At 42.1% G+C, this 21,141-nt stretch overlaps 1 protein-coding gene across 1 annotated transcript in view; it reads right to left on the reverse strand.

Moving 5' to 3' along the window:
- Positions 1–1,927: 1,927 nt before the first annotated feature.
- NOTCH3 (notch receptor 3) overlaps positions 1,928–21,141 on the reverse strand; it is a 66,720-nt gene continuing 47,506 nt past the window's right edge. The window contains exons 18-34 of the mRNA XM_070937422.1: positions 19,492–19,720; positions 18,567–18,768; positions 18,209–18,362; positions 16,957–17,141; positions 14,508–14,640; positions 13,630–13,881; positions 12,589–12,701; positions 11,599–12,140; positions 10,950–11,270; positions 8,940–9,088; positions 8,623–8,839; positions 7,378–7,516; positions 6,974–7,136; positions 6,370–6,674; positions 5,907–6,054; positions 5,017–5,114; positions 1,928–4,561 (exon numbers count right to left, since the gene is read on the reverse strand). Coding sequence (XP_070793523.1) covers positions 3,314–4,561; positions 5,017–5,114; positions 5,907–6,054; positions 6,370–6,674; positions 6,974–7,136; positions 7,378–7,516; positions 8,623–8,839; positions 8,940–9,088; positions 10,950–11,270; positions 11,599–12,140; positions 12,589–12,701; positions 13,630–13,881; positions 14,508–14,640; positions 16,957–17,141; positions 18,209–18,362; positions 18,567–18,768; positions 19,492–19,720 — 4,598 coding nt within the window. The 3' untranslated portion in view covers positions 1,928–3,313. The remainder of the gene's footprint in view (positions 4,562–5,016; positions 5,115–5,906; positions 6,055–6,369; positions 6,675–6,973; positions 7,137–7,377; positions 7,517–8,622; positions 8,840–8,939; positions 9,089–10,949; positions 11,271–11,598; positions 12,141–12,588; positions 12,702–13,629; positions 13,882–14,507; positions 14,641–16,956; positions 17,142–18,208; positions 18,363–18,566; positions 18,769–19,491; positions 19,721–21,141) is intronic.

Raw genomic sequence — 21,141 nt, forward strand, 5'->3', positions numbered from 1 at the left:
ATTTTCCTTGCAAAAGTGCAAAAGCCCATTCACTATTTCGTCTAAGGCAGAGGTGGAATTAAAATGCCTCATGTAAAAAATGTAAAGTAGCAGGTATGTGATCAGTTTCCTACTTGATTCCCTTACTTCATGAGAGGGCGCCGATTGCACCAACTTCTGAGGTACAGCAATAATTGAGCATATTTTGTCTGCTATCATCTTTTTGTACTTTCTCACACAAGGTTTCACCTCCTAAATTAACTGCAGAACTCTGAAAACTGCTTTATATTAATCCCAGAGCACACTTTTATTCTTTATATCCTTGCTCAGATAGTACCAATGGTGTTTTTAGCCACTTGGGGCCACAAATTCTAAATATAGAGCTGTGGTAAAAATGAAATTCTGCACATAAGGTTGGGATCCCTTTTCACTGGGGAAAACTTCAATATCCTCATGGAAGTGAATAGACTGCGACAATAGGATGCAAGTCTCCTATACTCCACTGATTTATAACTTAAAGCAATGTAGAATATTTATTTGTAAAATCTAATTGATTTTTCAGTTTCTATTTTGAAATAAAATCTTGAGAATTTCTTCATCTCCAAACTTTGGCAGACTGGAGGAGAGGGGATGGTTTTGCACATGTGCCACTTTCACAAATGCAGCTTTGCACACACACTTCTGCAGCCCATTTCTGAAGAGGCTGTGGCCCAGCACAGGCCTGCAGCTTGGAGGTTGGAGACCCCTGGTTTAAAGACTTTAATGGCTGTCTTTACAAATTAATGTGTGCAGAGGGGGGAAATGGGGGAGAAAGTATGAAAGCTGGTGGACAGCAATTTCAACAAGTACATTGATCATGTTTAAAGATCTGTAGAGAGTCTCAATCATCCAGGTCAAAGGTTGTCCCAAAAGTGCTTTTTCAGGAGGCAACTGGACTTTGTTTTTTCTTTTGAAGACATTTTGCTTCTCATCGAAGAAGCTTCTTCAGCTCTGGCAGGATAGTGGGAAATGTTTAAATGATAAAAGTAGGGTGTTGCAAGAATAAACTGAACTTCCAATGAACCACATTGCTACACTATTTAGGTTGCAAATGAGTGTTATAGTTTGTCTTTTTAACAATGCAATTACAAGAACGTGTATTGTGCTGCCACTGATTTTCTGCATTAGATGAATATAAGTGTTTAATCTTTGTAAATTTCAAACAAAAAGCTTGTTTTGGAAGTACCAAATACCTTTTTCTTAAAAATAGGTATGTATGGTTCATTTGTAAATTGTATCATATGTGATATACTGAGTCCAAGGAGTCAGACAGTTAAAAATCGAAGTGAATGTTTTCAGTTAAAAACATAAAGGAATAATATTTTATTAGAAATAGTTTGTCTTGTGCCAGCAAATTTGCTTTTCAAATATTCTGTACATCTTTTCTTTTTCTTTTCTTTTTTGCATTCCTTGATTTCTTGAAGAGATTTTTCTGGTGGAAACTTGACCAATACTATTTGTTTTACTTCTGCACAATATAGTGAGGAAGCCTTGGGTATCCTCCACAGCTGCAATATGGGGGGGGCACCCCCAAACATGTCTAACCACCTCTCCCTCCACCCCCCATGGAAGCCTAATGCAAGGCATAATAGATACTATATTTCAGTAACAGAAAATGAATGTCAAAAAAATCTCTGTTCGGAAGGAAAAGTTCAACACATTCTAATTTAAATTATGCAGGCTGTCTAAGTGCTTCACTCTTTGCAAACTCCACACTGGAATATTGACTCAAGAGTAGGCATATTCTTTTTATGCTTTTGTCCAAATGTTTATGTTCATACTGAACCGGTCGGATAATAGCCATAGGGGAGTCTTGCAGTAGAAGAACAGTTGTTAGTATTCTGAATTGACTCGGATGGAAAGAAAACAAGGCAATGTTTTTGTTAGTGGAACATTTGTACATTCTTTAATGCATTGTTACACAGTCTAAATAAACAAATGAAAAATAAATGACACAGAGGAAGGGAAGGCAGTTTCCTTATTAGCTATGTTTATTATGCCACGGCTTAAGCCGTCTGTACAGAAAGCACCCAGCTGCTTTAAAGCTACTTGTTTTACACTGGATTTTTTAAAAAAAGTTTTAAAATGAGCTAGAAATGGTTCTATGGTGGCGGGGGCGGGGGCACAACTAGCAGAGCTGTTCCCCCACTATGCTACATAGCATGGAAAGGGAGAAGGAAGCAGAAAGCAGTGGTTGCCCAGGGGAACAAGATCCTGTCTGCCACTGCTCCCGCCAGCAATATTTACAGCCAGGAATAACTGGAATGTACAGGGTACAAGGAGGTAGGGTATACAAAGCAAAATAGATAGCGGACTGCTGGGCCAAAAGTCTTCATGAGAAACAAAAGTATTTTATACTAACTTAGTACCTTTTATGCCAAAGTGATGCCCTCGTATCTGTGATTGCCTCAAGATCCTATAGTACCACAGGGGCAAAACATGCGTCATCGATGAAAACGTAAGATTGGTCAAAGGCAGCCTTAGATAAGATCCAGGAGCAACAAAAGAGGGTCAGGTATAAAAATACAGAGTGGCTCAAAATACTCTGGAGACTAGAAAGTCACCAGGACTATTGCTAGCATTAGGAGAAACAACTCGGGGAGGTGGAGGGGGGACTGATAGATGGAGAGTGCAGCAGAATTTAAGATGAATAAATTAACCTGGAATGTGACGAAGTGCCGAGTTTGAGGATGGGGCTGTGGGGCTTAGTTCCCTGTGTGACAGAGGCAAGATTGTGATTCGATCCTCTGGACGGCAGTGCCAGTGAGCTAATGCTGCGTACCCAGTACACAAATACCGTGAGCAGAGTCCCGTCCCAACACCGTGGGAGGGGAGGTGGCTGCTCAGCCCAAGAGACAAAACCATTCCAAGGAAGAACAAGGGATATAATTCTCTCCCTTCCTTACAGCCCTAGACCTGGAGGAAGAAGAATGGCACGCAACAGGATCTGATACTGAGTACATTGTAAAAAACAAAAAAGCTTAGAGTTAAATGCAAGGTTTATACAAAAAGATCTCTTGTAAAAAAAAAAAAAAAAGTTCCCCAAAACCTAGTTGATGAGACAACATGGGAGGGGAAGAAAGGACCAGCCTGAGTTCCATGGCAGTGTGGGAATGATGAGGCCATCCTTTCCTCTCCTCGATCAGGCATTTTTTTAAAAAAAACTTTTTACACTTTAGTTTTTTCTTATAAAAACACAATTATGGGGAAATGAGAACCCCCAAGGCTGGCACAGGCCCCAATGGGGGCCACAGAGGGACCTAGGCCTCTGGGATGTGTTTCACAAACAAGTGCCTCATGCGAACACCTGCATTTTAGCGGAGGGCTCTGCCGAAGGAAGCTGGGTGTGGCTTGGCCCTAATACAGTTGGGCTGGGTGTGGATTCAGACCAGTCAGACAAGGAATGTGGTGAGGGACTACTCCATTGCTCCGGGGACTCTGGGGAAGGAGTCAGATAGGGGTGCTCACTGGGAGGGTGAAGGAAGTGCTTGGGTGTTGCGTCCTGCCCCTGCGTATAACTGTGCTGCGATGGTGGGGTTGGATAATCCTCTACCCCTGCTGCCTTCAGGTATGGTGGGGGCCCTCCGCGTGGTGGTGCCACCTGACCCTGGCCCTCTTGGGGTGAGACAGGTTGATTACTGCGCACAGCGGCTGGTGGTGGAGGCATTGGCTGGGGAGCTTCCTTGGCCTGGGCTGGAGTTGGGTTGGGCAAGCCCTGAGAGCTGTGCCCCATGGCCATGTGGTTAGGCAGAAGCAATCCTGGTGGGAAAGCTTGGCCAGACTGGTGCAGGTTGGGATGGGAAGCAGCAGGGTGTACTACCCCTATGATGGGTTGGCACTGAGAAGTGGGAATACGGGCACGCCACTCAAAAGGCATGGCCACAGGGCTCACCATGCCCAGACTGAGCCCCATGCGGCCAGGTGGCACAGAGAGGCGGTTCATGGAAAGCAGAGTGCCATCCCCTAGGTCGCTAAGGCGTGCCAAGCTGACAGCAAAGGGTGGATCCATCATGCCGTGGACCATGGGGGTAGAGGGCACAGACAGCGAGGCATTGGCGGTGTGAAAGACCCCAGGTGAGGCAGGGTTAGGCACATAGGGAGAGTCCAATGAGTCGACTGGAGACAGGGTGACAGAGCTCTCCAGGAGAGAGCCTTGACACTCCAAATTTAGCTTCTTGGCACGCGCCTTGGCCTCTTTGCTCTCCCGTGCCAGACTGGCACTGCTTCCAGCTGTCACATTCTTTGTGCTAGGCCGACGGCTCTTCTTGCCCTGCGGGGTGGGCTTCAGGCTAGGTAAGAAGCTATTAGGAGGGCACATGAGAGGGGAGAGAGAGTGACCGCCAGGCAGGACTCCTTGTGGGCTGCGCACAGTGTTGTAGTCATCCAAAAGTCGAACAATATCATGGTGCAAGCGCTCCTGAGCCACATCACGTGGCAGTCGATCCATATGGTCAGTGATCTCACGGTTGGCAAAGTGATCCAGTAGAATTTTGGCTGCCTCATAACTGCCCTCCCGAGCTGCTAGAAACAGTGGTGTTTCCTCCTGTTGCAGAGAAGGCAAATTCATGATCACATTCGACAAATAGTTTGACATTCTCACATTACCAGAATTCCCTGCTAAATATGGCCAACAGTCCCTGAAGGCATTGTCGAAATGGCTGATTTAAATTAACAGCAGTGAGTGACTGTACAAATCACTCTCTCCTCATATGCATTCAAGACAGCTCATTCTAAAGGAAATCACCAGGTCAAATGGGAAGATATTTTCAAGTGTAAAATTTAGGATGCAACAAGTATAAACTAAAATCATTATCTTTCAGCCCAAAATGGAAGAGAGAGAAAAGGGGGGTGGGGTGTACCAGGTCAATCCACCTGGTACAAAAGCCTAAACCCCGCTTTCTCACTAGAAAAGATGGGAGTTAACCTTTTCCTGTTAGCTTTGTGACTGTTATGACAAAGGTATAATGCGATTTTTAAAAAGGCAACTGGAGAACTCACCTTACTGTCCTGCATGTCCTTGTTGGCCCCGTTCTTTAGCAGAGCAATTGTAGCCTCTACATTATTGACAGCTGCTGCCCAGTGCAGGGCTGATTTTCCTGGTAGAAGTGATATCAAGAGAATAAATATATTTGTCACTTGCTAATGATTCTTAGATTTTTCTAAAAGCCTTCTACTATACGACTTTTCCTAAATTTTAAGGAATTATCTTTCTTCAATCATGCCAGATTGTCATCTTCCATATTGCCCATTAACACTGAGTTTTGTATAAATTAAAAGACACTATGTTCTGTGCTGTTAATATGAGCTAATATGAGGATAACAGAAAAATCTTCCAGTAAATCAGCTGATCTGCAGCCAAGAATTGTTTAGTAAAAACTTGAAGAACTATGGATTATTTGTGCAGGGGCTGCAGGAAAATCAATAAATTTATTTATAAAAGACTGGAAGGACAATCTATTGTTCATAATGTTTTTCAGTTTACCCCTACGTATCAAGCCCTCTCCCTAATTAATAACTATAAGTCATCTTCATAACCAAAATCTTTTCATTTTTATCACATATTCTAGTCTCCCCCCCCTCCCGGTTGACTGAATAGCTTCTGCAGCAGTAAATTTCATCAACATGTGCTAAAAAAAAAAAAAAAAAGCTAAGGAAGAGAATGGTAGCCAGGTTAGAAAGTAAGTGCTTGAGAAAAAAAATATATACATTGAATTATGAGCATCTTTACTAAATCAATCTGGGGCAATCTTGTAAATGAGTTATGAAGTGGTTACCTAAGAATCTAAAGTGGAATGTAGTGGAAATCAATAGAACATAGTCAAGTTAAGAATCTTGCCCCAAACCTAGCCAAGCTGAGACCAAGCCAATTCATTTTGCAAATTACATACCCAATTCATCCACGGCATTGACATCAGCATGACAGGCGATCAGTTCTTCCACCATGCCTTCAACAGCTAACCTTGCTGCCAGGATCAGTGCAGTTGAACCATCTCCCATTCGAGCATCTAAATCTGTAGATCGATTCCGGATCAGGATCTAACCAGAGTGGAAGAAGAGCGAACTATGTCATTCAACGTAGTAAATCAATACTGTCTTACATTACAATATTTAAATCAGCTGCTGTTTGGTTATTAGGAAAGCTAGGGCTGCCTTTTTGGAGTATCTAGGAGGTTAACAGATCGATGGCACATTAACTAGATTGCAACATTCACATTAAAACAAATGAGTCACAGGGCTTTTGTGCTCTTAATATGAGCTAATATGAGGATAACAGAAAAATTGTATTTCTAGAAGTAGAAAAGCTCCATTGATTCATTCATAGAGTGAGTATATCTTCAGGACAAGGCTCACCTGAAAGACTCCTTGGGCATCAGCCGTCACAGCAGCATGAAGTGGGGTACGTCCTGTGTTATCTTGAGCATTGGTATCAGCACCAGCATCGAGCAAGCGTTTGGCAGCATCAGCCCGGGCATACCTAGCAGCCAAATGTAGTGCAGTCTCCCCTGTGCGGTCTGTTTGGGCACTCAAGTTAGCCCCCTGGCAGATGAGGTCTGAGATAATGTTGGCAGAGGAGTCATCTGCTTCCTCTTCCTCAGTCAGATCAGTCTCCATGCCACCACCACAAAAGGAGGCCAACATAAGGGGGGTAAAACCATCTGTATGGACAACCCAATAAAAGGTGACTTTAACAGAGTTTGTTCCTTATTGAACTATTGTAATAATCATTTCTGAAACCTGTATGCCAATCATCTCTCAATGACTCACAACACTCATACAAAGAAATTACAATAAAATCAATAAAATGGTGGTGGTGTTTTTTTTAAAAAAAAGAATAAATGCTAAAATTAAGAAAAGGACATGAAGAGAGAAATCCTGGACAGATCAAATGTTGTCTATAAAGACTCCACCAGAGGGCATGGGTACAGTGTCCATCTAACAAGCTGTTTTGTGTTACCTGGCCCACGGACATTGACATCCATGCAGTCAGTGTCAAATTCACCCTGGGGTGGTGTCAGGGCCATAGATGGAGGCATACGGATATCTGCTGCCACCAAGTGGTGCTGAGTCCATTGCCGGCAATCCACTGGGTCTTCGCAGTCTAAGGCTGGCTCTTCCACCTGGTGATGAAGAACACAAGGCCAACATTTATCATAGAGTCATACTTCCTCTACAGAGTCTGCATTATATAGTATGTAGCATGTACTGATTACAATGTCCTTTTTGGGAAACACCAAACAAGTAAGGCCACCAGGAACTTGGCAGAGAACTGTGCATATAACATTGCCCAGGCTTGAAAACCAGAAAGGGGAAGAAAAGGAGAAGAGGCAATGTAATAGTTCGGAATATGAGCTGGAATACCTTTGCAGCTCCGGTTCTCAAGTCAGCCAAAGTCTCACAATGAGCAGGCAATACCTTAAGACGCTTGGCCTCTGGGCATTCGGCTTCCAGCCAGTCTTCCGAGCTGTCTGGTATCAGGCTCTCCCCTTTGCCAATATTCCTGAAAGAGGAAAACGTATGCAGTGAAATGAGAGGCTAGAGCATAGCAGGCCATGGAATCGTACCTCTGGCTATAGTCCAAACATCCACCTGCAGGCACATATGTGTGTCCGGCTCCCTTTCCTGCTCTCTTGTATCCATGATTTTATCCGTTAAATGTTTTTAATCCACTGTTAATTTTTTTATGGTGGATGATTTTAATGTTTTTCAATGTCATAAGCTGCCCAGAGTCATTGGATATGAGATGGGCAGCCAATACATTTAATTAATTAGTTGAGAAAGGGCTAGCTTCAAAGTAAAATCGAAGGAAGCCGACTATCCTTTACAGCAGAGGCAACATACTACAGCTACAGCTACAAACAATGCATACAATGGCCACAATTTAATTTAATTTAATTTAATTTCGAATTTATATACCGCCCTTCTCCCTGAGGACTCAGGGCGGTGTACAGCCAAGATAAAAAACATAGAATACAAATATTAAAACATTTAAAAATATATATAAAATTTGGCCCAAAAAATTAAAAATCACAGACTAATTAAAAGAATTTAAAAATTTTAAAAATTTCTTCTTAAGCCAACCCGGCTTGCTGAAAAAGATAGGTTTTCAGGGAACGACGGAAGGCATTGAGGTCCTGGATTCTTCTTATCTCCGGGGGCAACTGATTCCAGAGGGTGGGAGCCCCCACAGAGAAAGCCCTCCCCCTGGGGGCCACCAGCCTACATTGTTTGGCTGATGGCACCCTGAGGAGGCCCTCTCTGTGGGAGCGCACGGGTCGATGGGAGGTCATCGGTAGCAGCAGGCGGTCTCGGAGATAAGAGTAGTAAGAGTATTCCATGCAGGCACATATACTGGTAGAAGAGGGATTAAATTCTTCTCCATTAGCCCAGTGGGTTTCTAGGCTTATTGTAGGAAAATAAAAATCTCTTCCTTAATAGTTTACATAGCAGGAAGGGGACGGCAAGTTTTGCCATGTTAAATGTGTCGCTTAGCAAAACGTTAACATGATTGTCCCTGAGGCTTTTTTTCCTTTTCTTTAACAAGCCTCTGAAACAAAGATTGGAGATTGTTTCTCGCTAGCTCTTGAATGAATAAGGGCCTCTTACTTCATGCCCAGGGCATCCTGACCCACAGGCTCACGCCGGTTCTTGTTGCTACTCTCTTTCTTCAGGCTGAAACCTTCAGGAAACCAGAGAGTGCTATGTTCTCTTTTACGCCGGGCCACCAGCACACCCAGTACCAGGATCACGAGGAGAATGAGGGCTGCTACCACCACCAAGGGCAATAACTTGAATGGGTCGGTGCCGACTGTATCTTTTGTACCTGAAGAAGCAACAGATCTGTGTTATAAACTTGGCTGCAAAGAGAACGGCCAAGCAACGTTTCCATACCCCTGGAAGAGGGGGGGAAAAAATCCCCTAACCTTTCACGGCTTTGAGTGGATATGGAAACTCTAGACGCTCTACTGCCGACAGGGCAGCCAGGTAATCAGCAGCACTTTCTGCATCAGGGAAGCATTTGTTTGAAGCTTGGTAGCAAAGACGGTTGTCAATTTCAAGGGTGACTTCAGACCTAGAGAAAGCGGCAAAGGTTAGCAGGATCTCCTTTAGCATCCCGGAGAATTCCAGGGAAAGGCAAAAGTCCAGTTACCTCTTGCGTCTTGTTTTACTCTCTATTCAGCCTTAAGTCCACAGAACAGGCCTGACTTCACACCTTTGGTTTTAGTGCAGCCATGCCCCAATGTGCATTATGGATGAATTTGCTTCTAAGTTATATTAATCATTTTAAAAATTCAAACATGTCCCAAGTTTTATAAAAGGTGTGCCATACCATTTTATAACAGCGGATTTATCCCATTTGTTCATCTCTTTATGCTATTGTCTGTTTAATGATCATCAACCAGCTCCTAGGAATCTAGCACTCTCTTTAAGAAGCTTGCTTTAATGTAGTTTTTTTTAAAAAAAAAAAAAAAGTGAAGCAGAGTTATTAACCATCAGATTTTATAGGAGAGGCAAAGACAATTGGATAAAGGTGGTTCTAGAGAAGTGGGCCCCAAGGCATGTAGGGCTTTATAGATGAAATCCAGCATTTCGAAATGCCGTCTACAAGCCAGGGGTAACGGGGGTAATTTGAAGAGCAGAGATGTTGTAGGGGCAACATCAAGGTTGACTCAGCCTTCCATCCTTTCGAGGTAAGTAAAATGAGGACCCGGTTTGTGGGGGCAATAAGCTGACTTTGTATAAAATAGAACACCGCTTGAGGGAGGGGGTGAAAGCTCTACTAAGCAGGTATATACAAAAGTATGAAAGCTATTGCTTAACGCATTGTAAACCGCCCTGAGTCTCCGGAGAAGGGCACCATATAAATCAAACCAATAAATTAATAAACCTGAGCTACACCTGTAATGGCTTTTCTGTGGCCATATTCTGGACCAGTTATAGCTTCCAAGTGAACTTCAAGGGCAGCCCTATCTAGAGCCTCTTTAACAAATAGGGATTATAGTAGACAGGTAGCACTCATTTAGCTACTACAAATGGAATCTGGCACTCTTTAAGAAGCTTGTTTTAATGTAACTTAAAAATTAAAGAACTGTTATTAACCAACAGATTTTATAGGGGACCGGTTGCTCCGTCATGGAGCAAAGCAGTACTAAGTGGGAAACCGTGTGACCACAATTGTGCTTTCCTTTTCCCCACTTTGGAATTATCCCAGAGCTAGGATAATTAGCAAGAAGGGAATTGAAGCCTGTATTTAGGTTCACTGGAAAAGAAGCAGTTATAGGAGAGCAAGCAGGGGACATACACATTGAAAGGAGTGCCTCAGTTAGCAGCACACTACACAAAGAGCCCAGTGTATTCAACATTATGTGCCTGCTTATTGTCATGCGATCCATTCCTCTTCAATCTCTCTGCTCTGGGATGGCAGGGAAAGATAATATTTTCTGTAGGCACTCTCGCCTCTGTCTGACTCTCTTTTTTTCTTCCCCTCATCCTAAAGGGAAGAAATTGGAGAGGAAGGGATTACAAGACAGCAAGCAGGCACACCATAGGGAATACACCGGGATGCAGGTTTAGCACTCATGGCTCCTAGCCCTAACTACACTCTTTTTGATGTGTATTCCTCATATGCTTACTTGTTCTCTTGTAATCCCTTCCTCTCCAATCTCTCCCCTCTGCAAGGTGGTAGGGAGAACAAGCCAGGCACAGGACAAAGCATATTGACTATAATGGCAATCACATGACTGAGAAACACTGTGATGGTCACAAATGAGGGCACTGGTTGTAAAGTTATTTTTTCAGCACTGTCGTAATTTTGAACGTCATTAACCAAGGCAGCTGATAAGCTTGGGGGACCTGTAGTTCATAATAAAATAAGCTTACTTATCTTACTCTCAAAACTCTTCTTTTTCTCTACCCACCTACATAAAACTCACCCAATTATTTCTTGGCCCAGTTCCCTGCGGAGTCGTCGTCCAGTTCCATAATAAGGTTTGATCATGTAGTTGCCATTTTCATCCATACGGAATCTTAGGGAGGTCCTTAAAATGGCACTCAGCTTCTGCAGGAAGATGGTGCTGGTGCGGAGCAGTTCATCAGGGTGCAGCAGCACGGTGATGATTAGAACACCCTCTGCCAAGTGCTCAGGCACTTCCCGGGCACAATCCAGCCCATCCCAGCCGCACTCTTCGTTATTACAGCCTTGGTCACAATTCCCATCAGCAAAGTGATCTGAGCAGTATTTCTCATAAATAGGGCTGTTAAAAAAAAAGGAGATGGAAATGTAAAACAAAATTTATCCTTCATTGACAAAGAACCATAAACGAGTTGCAGGGAATACCTTTCCATATACACTACAGATCAACCAACTGAGTCATCAGGATTACACATATTGAGACAGCTCGCCCTCCCCCAAAATAAAGATATCTAGAATGAGGAGGTGGGGAAATACAACATCCGTGTTATGAACAAAACCTCACTGTCTCATTAGGTTAATCTAGCAGAAGAATCCATACTCTTAGTTCTCACAAGCACTAGGGAAATATGACCTAAAGGTTCCCCTTCAAAGACATAGGCAGAACTCACTTGCAGGTGCGCTCACGATTCTTGCAGTCAAAATTATCATAAAGACACTCAACGGTGTTGCAGAGTTCATCACACTGACTATTGTTGAAGTACTGCCAGCACTGAGGGCTCTCACACAGCTTCCAAGGATTATCCACCAAAAGAGAACAGTCACCTCCATCCCAGCGACAAGCTGGGCTATTGCACATCTTGTCACAATAGGAGTCCCCTGCCTTTGCATCACACTCTTCCAATGGACAATGGAGCTCAGGGTGCAGAGATGGCCGTGCGGTGCGTGCAGTTTGACAGCGAACACCTGTGTAGTCACCAGGACAAAGGCACTGAAAATAAGGGGAAGTGGCAATCTCATGGCAGACACCCCCATTGTGGCAAGGTTGATTCACACAACTGCTATTGGCACGGAGGCGACAATCAGGTCCAGTCCATCCAGGATGGCAGTAACAGTGGGCACCTAGAGATGAAGCCCGGCAGCTGCCACCATTGAAACAGAAGAATTCTCGGCAAGAGAACACACTGCGCTCACAATTGATGCCTGAGTAGCTCTGAAAAAGAACCATAAGAGATAATAAAGTAAGTCAGACAAACAAAATAATCATCAACAAAATATTTCTGGTAGATTGTGTCCCTTCTTGCAACTGTCACTCTGGTAAGAAAATTCTTTCCCACCCAAAGTTTAAGGTTTAAGAATCATATTCATATATAGTACCTATAGTGCTATATATTTCTCTTGTAGAAACTACAGCCAGAGCTGGAATCGCTAGAGTTTCACACACTTATGCAATTGAATTGTTTTCTAATACTCCCCAAACAGAAATAGCAATCTGACCCATGATAAAATGTCAAGTTTCTTCACTCGCAGCACAGCTTCAGTGTATCCAGCTTACATTCCTCCCTATTTCACTCTTCCTTGCCCTGCTTAACCCCTTATAATATTTATACTCAGGGAATGTACTATGGTGTTGTACATATAGCCTTGCTCTAAGTACTCACCCGAGGACAATGGCAGGTATATCCAAGAGGCAAGTTTACTGCCAGTTTACATTGCCCACCATTCTGGCAAGGCTGAGATTCACATGCATTCACAATGTTTTTGCAGTGGCGGCCTAAAAGGGAGAAAAAAATGTTATTCTGCCAATCATACTGTAAACTTTTCAGGAGAACACCATCACCCTATTAAATGTGACACATATTTTAGTACCAGCGTTTGTACCTAATTCTCCTTTCATATAAATGCCTACTGAGCTCTATCAACATTTAACTAGCAACTGAGTATATTCTTTCCCAATTAGGCATAAATTACAAAAATATTCAACCAGTCAGGCACAGCCACTTTTCTCTTATTAATCACAAAGTTTTCCAAACTCTCCCTCCCTCTTTCTCTCTCTCTGTGTATACATACGTTGTTGTTGAACCACAGCTCCCGAGATTTCTAAGAAACCTAACCAATTCTAGGCATTATAGTTCAATTCCTGGAGGCTGTCTCTCTGTAATCACCATCTTATCAGATGTAATTTGGATTCCCTATCATGAAAATGTAATGGCAGCAAAACTTTGCAAATACAGCTATACATTTGTGACCTTAGACTCATTTAATGTGAGTTACAGAATACAAATCAAACTCAAAACTCAAGCAAATGGAAAGCGAGGCTGAAATGCAATATACAAGTGACATGAATAGATGTGTAATAATTCATGACTCATGAGAATCCAGAGTAGTTTAGGTAAAATATACACATATTTATTCATCTGCTACTTTGCTAAAATAGATGATCAATTACTCAGAGAAACAAAATATTTTCTCATGACACCCTCACCAGAATGCCTGAACACTCATTTTGTGGTTTTTTGAGTCACCAAATAAATAGTGACTTTCCAAGGGTAACTCATAAAAAATTTCATACAATTTTAATGCTTTTTCCTGCTGACATTTATTTTAGCCTGTCTCCTCTGCTCACCAGTGCAGCCCAGCTTCACCCATTCTTCCTTGCCCGTTGAATCCATCACCTTTGCCTTATTGGCACTCTCACTCACCGGTGTAGCCTGGCTTGCAGATGCACTGGTAGTCACGGGCTTCTTGAATGCAGTCCAGGGTGTTGCGTGGATGGCACGGATTGGATTGACATTCATTTATATCTCCCTCACAACGCTCGCCTGTAAAGCCTGGTGGACAGCTACAACGGTAACCACCCACTCTGTCCACACATGTCCCATTGTTGAGGCATTTGGGAACACGGATATTAGGATTCGGGGCACAATCATCCTCATTTATTTCACATAAGACACCTATAGAGATAAGTAACAAACAATCATGCCAAACATTCTAATACTATGTACCCAAACATTTCCCCACCTCTTGAACTGCCTGATATATGAGGAAAAAAAAAAAAACCCATTCTGAACGTGAGAAAACAAAATCTGGTCTATTCAAAGTGTATTCAGTTCTGGCTCCCATCAATACTACTAATGTAACCAAAGCAAGGGATCTTCAAGACAGCATTAGGTTGCTATTGTTTCTCTTTCTTATTACCCAAGTAGGTAATAAAACATGGGTTCATGGGTAGGAAATCTATGGTTTTCCAAATAGAAAACAATTACTATTATCTCTGATTGTCAGCCATGATGGCTAGAGGCTAATGAGAGTCTATATTTGGAAACACCAGGAAAGTCATAAACTATTCAACACTGTTGGAAAAAGTCCAGTTCTTTCAAATGAGCTCATATTCTCTATTAAGTGATTTAAGAAAAATTCCAGGTCTCCTCTTCACATAAGTAAATGAAAGTCAGAGCTGCACTGGTTAAATCTAAAATATGTTCCTCTGTGTCTTATGCTTTCCACCTAAGAATAATAACAATGTTAGAAGCAACAAAAGGAGCCTATATCCTACTCCCCCAAAAAGCTATGTGCTTACCTAGTGTTCCTGGTGGGCAGGAACAAATGTAGCGACTGATGAGGTCAATGCAAGTTCCACCATTCTGGCATGGGTGTGACTGACATTCATCAATATCAAATTCACAGTTTTTCCCCTCAAAGCCTAGAGGACACTAAAATGAGGGAAAAAATAGGTAAAGATAATAAGGCAAAGTATTCTTAAAAACATACTTTCAAAGGTACCTCTTATCCATTCCTCATTAAATCAAGAATACTGAATAAGACTTAGAATTTTTTAAACGGTTCCAATACACGCTCATAATACAGATAATAGTTTGCCTTAACAGCATTAGAAATAACGTAGAGCAGAACAAAAATATATCATCCATATCCACATAATCGTAAACAATGGTGCAAAATGTCTATTTTTAAAAGCAAGTAGTGATAGCTCGATTGTGAGGAAGAGAGACTTTTGTTGCTGAATGTGTAGTGAAAGATGTACAAGACAGATTTATCTTATTTCCATTAGAAAATACAACAAAAGTCAGATTTTGCAATGAAGAAGTTTTGCATCGAGAAAAGGAATCTGTATTTCAGTTATACAGATCCTCTATCAATCCACTCTAAAAAATATTATGGGACAATCTCTGATACTATGGCATCCCTAATAGTGCCTGTTTGTTTTTCATTATAGTATTAAAGAACTGGCAAACACATATTTCAATCTGATTGGGAGCTTATATGACAAGACACATGAAGACCACATCCATATATCAATTTGGAAAGACAATGATTTAGTATAGAGATAAGGATTATACTTAAGGCGGGGGGGGGGCAAGAAGTTAAGGCTGCACGTCAAACATGTGAGCAGAATATAGTTGGGAGGGGAGTTTGGGTATTTGTCCTTTTAACTGTGATTTGCCTATTTAAAGCCAATTTTTCCCATGTCTCCCCTTTAAAACAATAAGAAACTATTAATAGCTTTCAGTCATGCTCAGAGTCTTCCCATGGTTGCCTACCTGATTGACCATAATTTATATGAACAGAAAGGTGTTCTCCATTCCTTTTACACTTATGGTAAATTATAGGAAAACTCTTAAACACCTCCCTGCCTGCCATGGAACATCTGCCTATAGCTGGCAGCTACATTTCAAGGTAATTACCTGAAACTAGTTTTGTCTTTAGCCTTGATTCAGACAGTAAACTCAATCATTCTCCAGAACCAATCATACTGTAGAAATAACTAAATACCGGTAACTATAAGAGTTATTTGGAAGAGATTAATATGCTCTTTTTATTAACTAAAACTCTTCTATCATTGAATTGGATAGGCCAGCAACAACATTTTTGCCACAGGAAAATATATTAAGGTGCAATGATTTAAGAAAAGATGACAAAATTGGTGTTGAATGCTGATAGAAACTGCCATCCAAGTACTCAATAATTAAGTATAGATGGAAAACTTTTAACTCTCCAGGTTTTCTTAAATTCTAATTCTTCCTTATCTAACCAGGGTAACAACTGCATTTGTTTCTACTTTGCAAAATTAATTATATACAAATAGCTTCTACTTGCTTAGTGAAATCTAAAAGATCACTGAAGGAATACCAGTTTGATCTAGCCCCGTGATGGCGAACCTATGGCACGCGTGCCACAGGTGGCACGCGTAGCAATGTCAGTGGGCACGTGAGTGTTGCACTAGCCCAGCTCCAGCGCGCATGCGTGTGCCGGCCAGCTGATTTTCGGGTCTTCCGGTCCCACCGGAAGTCGGCAAACGGACCGTTTCCGGCCTCCAGAGGGCCTCTGGGGTGGTGGGGAAGGCCATTTTTACCCTCCCCAGGCTCCAAGAAAGTCTCTGGAGCCTGGGGAGGGCAAAAAAAACGGTCCTACCGGGCCCACTGTACCATTGCATGCCAAAAGCAGTGGAAACGCAGGGAGGGTCATGCGCGCATGCGCGAGGGGGCAGGCCACATTGAATTATGGGTGTGGGCACACGTGCGTGCGACCCCCCCCACTCCCCTCGCTTTTGGCACATGACGGCAAAAAGGTTAGCCATCACTGATCTAGCCCATGGTTGCAACATAAATCCAAGAAACAATGGAAAATGTTTTACTGTTCACATACCCTGAATTAAGGGATTACAGGGTCGTAAAAAACGAGTTATTCAGTGCTGATGAGAAATATCAAATATACATAAATTTTACACTGTGTGTTGGAACAGCAACAACAGAAAACAACTGTAGTATTTTATGAAGAAATGTACTCAACACAGGGGCAACACAGATCATTGGGAAATAGTTGTTTTTTTTTATCTTGTTTTACATTGATTGGAAAAATAAGGTATAGGTTTGTGCCGGTTCCTTGGTTCCCAATCTCCGCAACATCCTCTTGCAACGCTAGGGCCTTCAACCCTTCCTTTATGGAGCAGCACTTTTCCTAGAACATAAGCTAGGTTGTCTGCCTCATACGGTTGGCTAGGCCTTCCTCACCTCACAGACATAACCTCCCACAAAACTGCGGCAGGTACCCCCATTCCGACATAGGCTGTGCTGGCAGTGATTGACCTCACTCTCACAGTAGCTGCCAGTGTAGCTTTTCTTGCAAATACAGTAGTGTGTATTGCCAGCATCCACACAACGGCCTCCATAACGGCACACTTGATCCTTGGTCATACCTATGCCGAGAAAAAGAGAATTACTCACTGTGTGCTCTCAACATATCCTCTGAACTCCCTAAAAGAACTAAACAGAATGAGCAAGAACAAAGAAAGTGAAGAAAAAAACAACAACTGTACATAATCAAGATTATTTATGCTCTGAGCCTTTGAAAATACCTGGAATTCCTTCTATTCTAAGTTCAATTTCTTGAGGAAATACACACTTTTCCAGTGTTTCTGAAATTTGATTCCAATTTCTCTTTAAAGACTATATTTACAGTTATCATTGGCATCATTTGGTGGAAATTGAATATGTTTATAAAATAAATGAAATAAGTATGGCAGATTTAAAAAGTGAAAGAATATATTATATACTTGATACAGCTAGAGCAAGGGCTTTCAATTGTTTTTAGGCTACATAATGATTTAGAAATTCAAAAATGATTTGGAAACATTCTTGAAAACCCTGGCCATGACGCAAAACTTTTAGTAATAGAAAATTGGCTGTGTTTAAGTAAACATTTTCCCTAAATCCTTCACAGAACCCTCAAATTCTCAATCCTGGAAACCCCAGGATTCCATGAAACATAATTTGAAACACTGAACTAGAGGACCAAACAGATGGTCATCTCTATTGTACAGTTCATTGATTACCAAGACATTCAGTGTTGTTTAGAGATATCCCATTTTGAAATAAATGTAATAAATATCCTCTCTGACTAAACATTGAAACATCTGCTAATGCTGGATCTATTATTGGGCCAAATAACATTAGCAATATTAGCTAATGCTTGGAGAGCATAGAAAATAAAATTTCATGAATGCTAAGTATTTTAGGGACACTCCTAGGAATTGCAGTTGGGAGATTAATTGGTGGCTCAGTGATTTAAAGACATTGTCTCAGTAGCTCTGAAATATTTGAACAGTGAGTACAAGATGATAATGTTCAGAAGCCGGGATAATTAACAACCCACATTTGAGCTTGTGGCTGAGACATTTTCATTGTGAGCACAAGTAGCAGGGTTGAAGAGGAACAGACAACTTATCTTTACAGATGGAAGAAATTGGAGCAGAAAGTCCCTTACCTTGGTTCCTCGCTACCACTTCACAAGAAACATTTGGGATGTCACAGTAACGGCCAGTCCAGCCTCCAGGGCAATCACAGGATAAAGTAGCACCCGACTGTATGCAGTGCCCACCATTTTGACAGGGGGAGCGGCTACACAAATCCAGAAGGTCCTGGAAGGGCAAAAGAATGCAAGAGTGTGTGACAAAATATTGTGGTCTTACCAATATGAAACCCTCATCATCCCTTTGTATTGAGCTACTGAGGTATATATCCTTTAGTCTCAGATTTTCTGGTAGACACCTTGCTCACATTAGATAAACTCTAAAGACGTAAATTGTTTTCATCTCCTTTACCTGAGGCTTGGCGCAAATTACCTGGCACTGAGGACCTCTATAGCCCTGAGGACAGGTGCAACGATAGGACTGCACACCATCATGGCACACCCCACCATTGAGACAGGGCTGTGACTGGCACTCATCAATCTCATGCTGGCAGTGGGTGCCTGTGAAGCCAGCACGACAGTGGCATGTGTATGAATTCACTCCATCCAAGCATGTTCCACCATTGAAGCAAGAGCTGCCAGAAGACAAACAGAGAAGTACAAAATGACAGAGAGACCAGTGAGACTTTCTAGTCTGAGTTTCCTCAAGAGAGATGTAACTTCTTCTAGGCTAAATATGTTGACGAACAAATATCTAAAAGAATAATTTCTACTCTTATCTGAAAAAATGAAACAGTAAGAAAAGCCATTCTCTTCTCCAAGCAGGCCCAGTAATTAATCTTTCCTCTTGCTCAATGTTTAGGATTCAGTTTACCTGTGATAGACAGGCAATGGAAGTGTAAATCTTCCTACACTTTAACATCCAATGCTTTCTCCATTTAGACTATATGGTCTAGGAGCAGATAATTCAAAGGAACAATTTCAGAATTCAAGAGGAGCATGTATATAAATTGATCTACTTCTCCATTTGAAAACTACTGAAAAAGATAATTTTCTACCTTTGCACTATATATCCATCCATGTATTGAGAAACATGATAGCAGATGATGAGGCTTCATAAGCCCCTTCAACTGAATGAAGCATGATGTTCCACAGAAAGAAAAGAGGGCATGTACTTGGTATGTGATGCAAATCTCCAGAATAATTTTCACCACTGTACTGTTTGACTTTAGTGATACAAAGAGAATTCTAGGAACCACATTGCACACTGAACTGTTCAGCAACCTGAATTCACCACTGAGATTGTGAGCAAGACATGAGATGCTGAACCCTTAGAACAGTAATCCTGACAATCTCACCTGTCAGTGCACTCCTGCACATTGTGCTCACAGTGTAAGCCAGCCCAGCCTGGGGAACAAGTACAAGTGTAGCTGTTGACATAGTCTGTACAGGTAGCTCCATTGCGGCAGGGGTTGCTCAGGCACTCATTGGTTTCAGTTGCACAGCGTGGTCCTGTGAAACCTGGCAGGCAAGTGCATGTGAAGGAACTGATGCCATCCTGACAGCCACCGCCATTCAGGCAAGGATCTATTGGCAGGGAGGAGAATATTCAAAACGTTTTAGTCAACAAAAGCATTCTTTTCTTTTATCAGGAAGTCTTAAAACAAATGACTAAATTCTGTATTTTGTATATTCTCATGCATTTAGCATAGTGGTGGTGAACTTATGACGTGGAGGCATGCCACGATGTTTTGGGTGTCACACCAGTATTCCTCAACACCAAACAACTATTCTTAAAAGCATGCCCTAATTCTCATGACTTCTGGACACTAAGAGAATTGGTTGTGCTCTTATGTCCACTCTGGAAGTTGGACGACAGGACTGTGCTTTCTGGACCCTCAGAAAAAGCATGTGAGAAACAGGGCATGCTTTCAGGTGAAATTTGGAGGCTATGCGAGAATGGGTGAGCTCTTGTATTGGGTCATGAAGAACATTTTCCAAAGTTGTTTCAAGACTGAAGGCCTTGTGCAACCTGGAACAACCTTGCAAGAGTTGCAGGAGCCTCTCCAAAAGAACATCTGAAGGTAAGTAGTGCATGGCAGATCTTGGGGAGGGCTGCAAGTCAATTATGTCGTTCCCTAAGGCTTGTACACCTTGGCGTATGGCGTAAGGTGACCTTTTTGACTGGCAGCAATGGAGTGAGGGCTGAAGTCAAGGCATCTACTTCAAGTCTAACCTCAGCACTATCATCGAGTGTCGCTGTTAAAAATCGCCTAGAGTAACAGATTAACAGAGTTGGAAGGGAACTTGTAGTCATCTAGTCCAACCCCTGTCCAAGCAGGAGACCCTACACCATTTCTGACAGGTGGCAGTCCAGTCTCTTCTTGAAAGCTTCCAGTGATGAAGCTCTCACAACTTCCGAAGGCAACTTCTGTTCCATTGGTTGATTGCTCTCACTGTCAGAAAATTTCTCCTTATTTCCAGGTTGAATCTCTCCTAGTTCAGTTTCCATCCATTATTCCTTGTCTGGCCTTCAGGTGCTTTGGAAAATAGCTTGAATAGATGGGACAGGGAGGGGAGTGTTGATAGAGAATTCTTTCTTTTTTGTTTGCTCTTTGCGTGTGAGAGAGAAAAATATGCCTGCAAAGTCAATTTAGGCATGTTGCAAATTTTTTACACTGAGGCCAAAAGTTCACCATCACTGATCTAGCATCATAACTGCCTTTTGACTTCAGACTTAAGGATCATCCCAAAACATTTAAATAAGTCTAAATCTCACTGGAAGTGAATGAAGGCATTCCGGGTCTGGTTTCATGTGTCAGGACAAGTCAGAATTACATTTAAGAAAACAACTGAACAAAGGCCTTGAGACTCTAGTTTGACAAGACAACAACAAGGCAGGAATCTCAGGTTAGAAATAATGCCATATATCCCGTCAAAAAAAAAAAATCCAGCAGGAGAACAAACTCTTTAGTTCCAATCAGATTCTTTCTTGTTTTTCCATGTAT

The sequence above is a fragment of the Pituophis catenifer genome, unplaced genomic scaffold, assembly GCF_029215685.1.
Source record: "Pituophis catenifer annectens isolate HBS135680 unplaced genomic scaffold, rPitCat1.0.hap2 SCAF_2, whole genome shotgun sequence".
Taxonomy (NCBI): Eukaryota; Metazoa; Chordata; class Lepidosauria; order Squamata; family Colubridae; genus Pituophis; species Pituophis catenifer.